This window comes from Mytilus trossulus, chromosome 1 (assembly GCF_036588685.1).
Source record: "Mytilus trossulus isolate FHL-02 chromosome 1, PNRI_Mtr1.1.1.hap1, whole genome shotgun sequence".
Taxonomy (NCBI): Eukaryota; Metazoa; Mollusca; class Bivalvia; order Mytilida; family Mytilidae; genus Mytilus; species Mytilus trossulus.
Genome location: NC_086373.1, coordinates 112,773,979 through 112,782,716, shown reverse-complemented (window position 1 = coordinate 112,782,716; position 8,738 = coordinate 112,773,979). Strand labels below are relative to the sequence as shown.

The 8,738-nt window shown below is 33.2% G+C and overlaps 1 protein-coding gene and 1 long non-coding RNA gene across 2 annotated transcripts; both read right to left on the bottom strand.

Annotated features, from left to right (window-relative positions):
- Positions 1 to 493: 493 nt before the first annotated feature.
- LOC134711808 (uncharacterized) lies at positions 494 to 2,393 on the bottom strand. Its single transcript, XR_010106238.1, has 3 exons — positions 2,292 to 2,393; positions 1,479 to 1,599; positions 494 to 710 (listed from the first exon to the last, which is right to left on the bottom strand). It is a non-coding gene; the product is annotated as an uncharacterized LOC134711808 (long non-coding RNA).
- Positions 2,394 to 2,859: 466 nt separating this feature from the next.
- LOC134706065 (uncharacterized) lies at positions 2,860 to 8,536 on the bottom strand. The gene is made up of 5 exons (XM_063564778.1): positions 6,557 to 8,536; positions 5,678 to 5,814; positions 4,285 to 4,415; positions 3,780 to 3,876; positions 2,860 to 2,929 (listed from the first exon to the last, which is right to left on the bottom strand). The coding sequence occupies exons 1-5, from the start codon at positions 8,360 to 8,362 to the stop codon at positions 2,860 to 2,862; spliced, it is 2,241 nt and encodes a 746-aa protein (XP_063420848.1). The 5' UTR covers positions 8,363 to 8,536.
- Positions 8,537 to 8,738: the final 202 nt, after the last annotated feature.

The window sequence follows — 8,738 nt, the reverse complement described above, 5'->3', positions numbered from 1 at the left end:
AATCAGTCAGTCTAATGCTACGTACATTTCTGCATACGAATAAAAAAGCGTACTTTTATACGATCGCAAAATATTTTGATATTGGCGGCGTCGTCGACGGCTACGTCTTCGTCGGCTTCCGAAGACACATTGGTTTTCGCACAATAACTTAATTTTAAGTGAAGGGATCTTTACGAAATTTTATCATTAGGTTCAATACCACAAAAGGAAGGTCGGGATTGATTCTTTGGGGGTTATGGTACTAACAGTTAAGGAATTATAGGCTAAAAAGGGACCAAAATAAGCATTTTTGTAACTTCAAGACAATTACTTGTGTGTAAGTGTATGGATTTCTCTGACATAATTTGTACCACAAGGTTTCACATCTCAAAGGGAATGCTGGGATTGATTTTGGGGGTAATTGCCTCAAAATTTTAGTAGTTAGGGGCAAGAAAAGGGTAAACAAGAAGCTCTCAAGAGCCCGAATCGCTCACCTTAATTCTGTTGGTTTAAGGTTCCGTCTAAGTCAAATTAGCTTGTATTTGTTTGACATTATTCACACGAATATAAGGATGAAACTGTGGCAAATTACATATCAATAGAATCAGAACATTGCATAGTATCTTTTAATGAATGTTTTAAAGTTCTGAATATCTCCAGGAAAAAATGTCCAGTCTCTGAAGTTCCAATTCTTTCAAAAAGTGTAGAATTTTTGTAAGTCCATAACTGACCTAAAATGACATAAAATTCAGTATTATATATTAATATGTATGACACCCATATATAAATTTGCATTTAAACACTGTCAATTGCAAGATTTTAAAAGTAAAGTAAAATAAATTTATAAAAATTTGGATGCCATTTTATTGGGACTACTTACATATTGAAAGTGAAAGTGAAAGCAAAAGTGAAAGTGAAAGTTTAAAGTATGGAGGCCAATAGTAAACATTAAAATTCATCAATTACATCAAATTCAGTTTAATTATAGTAGTGATTCGTCCGACTTTTAAAGTTGCAATATTTTTACATAATTTTGTGATAAACAGTTCAAATTGTCTTTCTAATGCACACAAAAGTTTAGGAAATTTAATGCCAAATATTATAATTTCATCAAAGTTTCAAAAAATTATATTTTCTAAAATATTACTTTTGTGCACAAAAACATCATGTTCAATCATTCAACTTCTTTCTGTGATGTATTTAGTGAGTGATATCCTTCTACATCTCTTACAATTTATTATTATTTGATTATAAGATCATTTAATTACCAAATATGCCATTTTTGCATTCTTGTTGAAAGTTTTAGACCATGGAAGTCTCAAAGAAAATGTATTTTTTGTAACTTTTGATATAAACTATGTATTACATAAAACATTTCTCATAATAAATACATGTTATTGGGACTTTGTTCATTTAAAAAAAAGCATATTAAAACATTCCTTAAAGTCTCAAAGATTCTTATTTTAATAAATTCTTAGAGAATGAACTCAAATAATTACCATCCATATTCCTTCTGTAAACTTTGTTTAGGTTCTCCAAACTTTATCAAGGTAGTATAGTTTAACTACTTGTATTTGTGGCTTGCAGCAGTGAAAGTATCAATATGCAACTCTTGATAAACTAAAATGATACAAACACATAATTTTCAACAAATATAAATCCTAACATTTTACTATCATTGCAAATTGTTTGTCTGCTATAATTTCACTCATACAGATGATAAGAAGCATTTCACGTAATGTGTGAACAGTCAGCTTACATTAGCACCAATGTCAATACCATTTATAACATTTTTTTTCCAAATTGTATCACATATTAGCTGGCAACTACTATTGGCGTCAAATGTTTTTACGCCACCTCTCAAGATTTAAAAATGCAAATTTGTTTACACTCTTTTCTGCATTTGTACAAACTATGTTTTTGTTAGTCTTGTATGATTTTGAATTTTAGTTTCTTGTGTATAATTCGAAGTATGGCATCCATTATCACTGTACTGTTATGCATATTTTTAGGGGCCAGCTGAAGGACACCTATGGGTGCGGGAATTCTTGTGGCTGTTGTCTGCTCTATGGTCGGGTGGTTGTCGTTTTGACATATTCACCATTTCCTTTCTCAATTTTATTCAGTTTACAATTATATGTTTGTATTGATGTTTGCTTATGTGATAAAGCTTAACATGCTGGTAAGAAGGTCAATATCAGTAACATAGGAAAACATTGTTCAAATCTTTCTAAAAATATTTCATAGAATAAACAAGAAGCATTGGTGTAATAAATTTAAATATGAAGTTTGATACACACAAAAATAATTACCCTAAAAAAGGTTCTCCAAACTTTACCCTGGAAGGATAACCCAAGTTGGGATTTGCAGAGTGAAGCAGTGGAAGCATTATCATGCAACTCTTGACAAGCTGAAATAGTACAAATATAAATAAAACATTTAAAAGTCAAGAAATCTTGTAATTCTTTATTATACAGAAGGAGAATTTGCATCTTTCAGACATGATTTTATTAAAATCAAATGTGGAATTATGATTTTATGTTATACAATTTGCAAACATCATTGATAGATAAAACAGAAAGAAATCTTACTGCTTAAACAAAATGAGCCTCAGCACTTTGTTATAACGGTAACTAGAGGCTCTTTGGAACATGAATATCTCACATGGAAACCATGACTTATTGCCATATTGGAAACAAGGGTGAATCAAGAAAATTAATTTGTCCTCCAATTATTTCTGCAACTCATATTTATATAATATAATTTTTTCTGATAATTGCCAAAAACTAAAAAGTGTTTTCAGGGACAAAAACCCATAAAAGTGTTGACTTGCTTTTCTGAAACCTTACATAAGGATAGAGTCATTGTGCTTATCAAACTTTACATCTTTCTTCTATTGTTTTGGTGAGGACAAGCATAGGTGTAAAACACATCATGTTTTATATCTGAGCTGAATTATAAATTTAATCAAACTGGCCTCACATTAACTTTTTTTCATTGTGATATGTTATTAGTGGGATTATAGGAATCTTACAACCATGATAGTGTATCAGGAAATCTCAACAACCAATGGCATTTTTTTTATTGTTCTATAACAAGGTTTTAGCCAAATTGAAGAACAATAATATTTTCGCCAAGCGTCTTGAGAATTCATTATCTTGAACATACCACACATGTTTGATTATATTTGTCAATTTTAACTACATCAAGATGTATGAGTTAGGAACAAATTGATTGTTTGGTTGAAATGTCATAGACAATGTTGCTGTTATATTTGTTCTGCATTCCCAAAGGAAAAAGTCATAACACATGCATGTAAAGATAAGGAAATCTCATTTGGAATAACTGCTCTGTCTCAACAGTGGTAAAATGTTATGTCAACACCTGTCATTTTTTCAACTGTATAACTGGGATCGAATTTAGATGACGGAATGACAGAATTACAGATGGACACGACTATTCCAATATACAACCCACATGTGGGGGTATAATTTCTTTTTAAGTAAAAAGATTAATATACTTGTCAGAGATATAGCATGCCATTAATCTTTTAACCTTGCATCAGGTGACATTTTTTCTAATATTAAATTTTACCTAAAACTACAATACTGACCTGATTTAAAATTGCACTATACATCAATGAACCGTACAGATTCCAGTGGCGGATCCAGAGGGGGGGTTCCGGGGGTCCGCACCCCCCCTTTATTTTGGCCGATCAATGCATTTGAATCGGGACATATGTTTGCACCCCCCTGCACCCCCCCTTTGCCCTGGGCTAGCACCCCCCCTTTCGAAAATACCTGCATCCGCCACTGGATTCAGATCGATAATCTTCAACCAGATGATTTATTTCATATGGGTTGTCATCACTGTCATATAGGACTTCATAAATTGCACCTTAAAGAGATACATCAAATTGAACAAAACATAACAACAAAGTTGTGCCCAAGTAAAGATATAAATACAGATTCATAGTGCAATTATATGTTATCAGCAAATTGATTTTCATTCAATTTGGTCTTTCATTTATTTAATAAGATGTCTTTTGTACCCTGTATAGCCCATATTCCATCTACTTTTAAAATGAGCATCTACAGAAATATTCAAAAACAGTTGATTTTGCCATTTTTGGCATAACAATTAATATAAATGTTTACTTGTCCTTGCTCTCGTTTTTGTGTCTAAAATAGTCAGATAGTTTTTATGTGATCTCAAGCTGTATATTAAGCTATTTTGAAGACTGATGTTGGCAAGCAAAAGTACTTTATATACATACATAGAAATTCAAAACATTTAAACAAGTACCTTTCACACCATCCTTTCCTGATTTTACACTCAGCACTGTCCCTTTATACCATTGAGATGTATTGTCTACAATCCATTTGTGTTCTATTCTTTTGTCTAGGAATTTCACCAATCTTGGCCTACCTCTTCTACTGAAATATAAATACAAATGTATTGATGATTAATATCCATAAGATGCTACATTTCCTATTGACTATCACTTGTTTTAAAAATAAATGTTATACAACAATATCAGTTTGTTCAGATACATGTTTGAAAATTGTTCGGATTCTTTTTCTTAGCTTAGTTTACACTGTCAACACATATTCTTCTTTTTATATTGCCAGTGATTCTTTGGTATGTTAGACTGAAAATTTGGTCGTACCTATAGAAAACTTATTTCAAACGGTATAGCACATCCTCATTTTTACGGAGATGTTGTTTACCGTGCTTGGAAATTTACAAACGATCCTGGTAAGCTTATCGGTCCTTTAAATAAACTTATTCTAAAAGGTTACCAATTCAACACTGTAATTAGATCTTTGAATATCGTTTTTATTGGTATTAATGTTGATTTTGTTATCAGTAAACTAAAAGCAAACTAAATATAATTGTTATATAAATATATATACATATGCACATTCATGGATCTACATCTCCTGATGATGATGTCTTTATTCTAAATCCATTGGATGTTGGATGTGTAATGATTGATTATTTAGTCTAAGATGCATGATTTTTTTTTATTAGTTGTTATTGGCTTTGAACTAGGTGTCAGTAACTGCAAGTACTCTCAGATCTGTACTGATAGTCTTTTTGTCGTTAGGATGTATAAGTGCTGAGCCCCTCTGTTTTTGTAAGATGTTTTTTTATTTGTATCAATCTGATGAATTAAGCCTTTTTCAACTGATTTTTATAGTTTGTTCCTATTTTGTACTGTTACACCACTGTCCCAGGTTAGGGGGAGGGTTGGGATCCCGCTAACATTTTTAACCCTGTCACATTAATTAAGTTTGTGCCTGTCCCAAGTCATGAGCCTGTAATTCAGTGGTTGTCATTTGTTGCTGTGTTTCATATTCGTTTTTCGTTCATTTATTTGTACATTAATAAGGCCGTTACTTTTCTCGTTTGAACAGTTTTACATTTGTCATTTCGGGCCTTTTATAGCTGACTATGCGGTATGAGATTGGCTCATTGTTGAAGGCCATATGGTGACCTATAGTTGTTAATTTCTGTGTCATTTGGTCTCTTGTGAAGAGTTGTCTCATTGGCAATTACACCAAATCTTCCTTTTTTTTTTTTTAAATTACACTTATTATTCAGTCAGCAGATCATCACATTGAACAAATGCAAAATTTCAAGGGATAAATATCTGTTAGACATTGATTCATATGATGTTAACAGCAATGTTTACCTTCTAGTACAGGGTGTTTGGTCTGCTGATGGTCCAATGTTTGCTTCTAAGACAAAGTCATTGTTCTGTTTTGCTGTATTCTTTTTCTTTCTACCAGTCGTTTTTTTGCCAGGTTGGGTGCACTTTGGTGCAATGTACTGTAACAGAAAAATTAACACATCATTTTTATTGTATGGTCAAATATATATATTTCAAAAAATATACTAAAAGAAAACAGATTAATATGCACAATTTATTTTATAACCTAGGAACATTGTATGGGTATAATATATTTTCACAGTTTGCATTAATCGTTTAGACACCTTTTTGTTTTCTGTTGGTTTCTCAGAAAAAGTGTGGTTTTGTCCTTAAGACATTATTTACCATTCTTTGTCAAATTTTTCAGTTGAAAAAGAACAAATTTCAAGAATAAAATGAAACGTTCAATGTCAGAGTAATTTTCAAGTCAGCAATAAAACTTAAATCAAAAATTAGTTTATCAAACTCTAAAATAACAGGTCTGTTGATCTGTAACAAAATAAACATAAAAAATATCCCTTATAACTCTTAACATCATAATTCATATAGATGTGTGTCTACCAGGGTTGGACCCTGGAATTTCAAAAAGGGGGTTGGGGGGGGGCATACACCCTCTACACCCCCTGAATACTCCACTTTCTAACATAGTAGTGCATTGGTGAATACATACAAGGAAGCACACACTTAATGTGTGTCTTATCTACTCTAACACATTACACTTCAATATATATATGTACAAGTAGTATTAAAATACACATATGATCCTTTGTTCAATGTCCATACATGTAATTTACAAACCACGATTCATTTAAACATTTTTATACTGCTTGAGACATTCCACTTTTTTTCATAAATACTCACCCAGATTCCTGGTTCCCTTATTCCAGGACTTTTGCCATTACGTGGTGAACACAATTCCGGAAGAATAGCATTGAAGTAAAATGCTTTTAGTTTTGGCAGCATGATGTTTTCCCACAAGGTATTGTCCCTAAATATTCTTTGGATAAACAACTGGTGTGGATTAAGAGTCCTCACAACGAAATCTATCCAAGGATAATTACAAATATTCATTAAACCATGGCACTGATAAAAGTAGTTGTGGGTACTTTTCAAATTTAAATGACCACTGACAGTTTCCAGACAGAATGATGATTTTTCACTTGCTTGGTAGAGATTGACAGGTTTGTTGTGCAGAAGATTTTTTATCTCCAAAAGACCATCACCAGACGCAGTTGAAACTATACCATCTGCACTAGCAGCCAAAAATGGGTGTTCATGGGCAATTAGCAAACCAGTAGATTTAACATTTACATTCTCATGTTGTTCTGCCTTTTTCAGCGTATACTCCTCTATAGATGTTCTTTCTTGCAGAAGTCCATTTCTAGTGTGTCTATTTCCCTTGAAGGTGGAGTACAGAAGATTTTTGACTAAATTTAATACTTTCAATGAAGGGTTACGGCGAATGATTGGTCCAAAATTTGAAGCTGTTAAACGTTTTCTTCTTTCTGTGTGCCAAAGACCAGACAAAGATTGCTGTGAAGTAGAATTTGTTATTGCATTCATTTGAGGTATACCAATGTTAATATGAGTCTGAATATATTTGTCCTTTATATTTGATAAATCAGATGGAGATATGTCAGGGGTGTAATCCATTGCCTCAGTGCCATAAGACTGTCTAGCTTTTTTGGAGTTGCTTTGTTTGCAAACTTTCATTTTTCTTTTCCATCTCAATTGCTGAGTGTCTGGTTTCGATTTGTATTTTCTGCTACTGATAAGATTTTTTTCATGTCTAGCGTAGTATTCATCAAAGAATTTACCTGCTTTTGTTGTTGTTGCCTGTTCCCAAACAATAGGTGACCACTTTGGTCCAAAATTCATTCTTAGCCCTCCTCCAAAACATCTTCCATGCCAAGATCCTCTATTACAGAGGTTGTAGATTTTTCCGCCATCAAATTTGGTCCTTATTCTCATCCAATTTTCAGCTAAATTTGTTGTTGTATTAGAAATGAGACGGTGAGCTTTTTCGGCAATTCTATTCAAAATTGATGTCACGTCTTGAATTATATACTGTTCAACATTACTGTACTCTATAGATGATTCTCCTCTTGCTTCCTCCTGTGCAGCTAATGATGAGCCTTCAGACCAAAGTTTTTCCTGTTCTTCAAATATATCCAATGTCTCTTCAACTGGTTGATCCGGTGGTATGACATGATGGTCATGAGTGATTGGATTGACATTGTCCCTTGCCTTGCAAAAGTTACTGCAGTTGGAATGTAAACCAAAAACATGAAAAACAGAGTTTTTTATGTCATGACGAAGCTGAGAAATAGCTTCAGGTTTTGTGAGGTGATTTGTTTCTACATCTTTAGAACGCATTCTGATGGCACTACGCAAAGCAGATACTAACCGTACACGAGTTGTTTTTGTTAAATGGTTTCTACCTTTATATAGATGATTTTCCGAAACAAGTTTTTCCAGGTTTGACCTAAAACATTTGCATGTATGGTTAGCACATTCTTCCTTTTCCACATATCTACCCCAACCTGGCACTTCCTCTCGTATCCTAGCATAAACTGAACTGTCACCATCTCCTACAACACGGATATAGCGTAGGCCATGTTTTGATTCTGCTTGTTTGAACCCTTCAAGCACAATATCAGCTTCCATAGACTGACTATCTTCTGACCAGTTCTTAAAACATGTATGTTCTGTTGGGATTGTATTGACTTTCTCTGCAGTGCTACATACATAGCAATACTTGTTTCGTACTCCTATATGCAAAAGTTTTTTGGTTGCTTGCCCTATTATGATTGCCACTCCTCCCAGGGCATTATAGGAATGTTTGTGGGTTCTTTTCGACCATCCTCCATCAGTAATTACGGTTATTGCTGGGATACCCTGATGAAAAAATCCGTTCTCCATGGCAATCCTTCTTTCCTCTGCTCCAACCTGTTAAATAAACATATGGGACATATAAATATAGCTAGTCCCACTTGAGTTTCCTAAAATATCATTAATTAATGCCATGAAGGCTAAACCTAAT

Coding starts and splice junctions, on each gene's coding strand:
- LOC134706065 (XM_063564778.1), bottom strand. CDS start 8,362: ATGGAAGCTGATATTGTGCTTGAAGGGTTCAAACAAGCAGAATCAAAA. Junction 3,877..4,284: donor AGGAAAGGATGGTGTGAAAG/GTACTTGTTTAA, acceptor TATCTCTTTAAG/GTGCAATTTATGAAGTCCTA. Junction 2,930..3,779: donor GAATCCAGTGGCGGATGCAG/GTATTTTCGAAA, acceptor TTTATAATTCAG/CTCAGATATAAAACATGATG.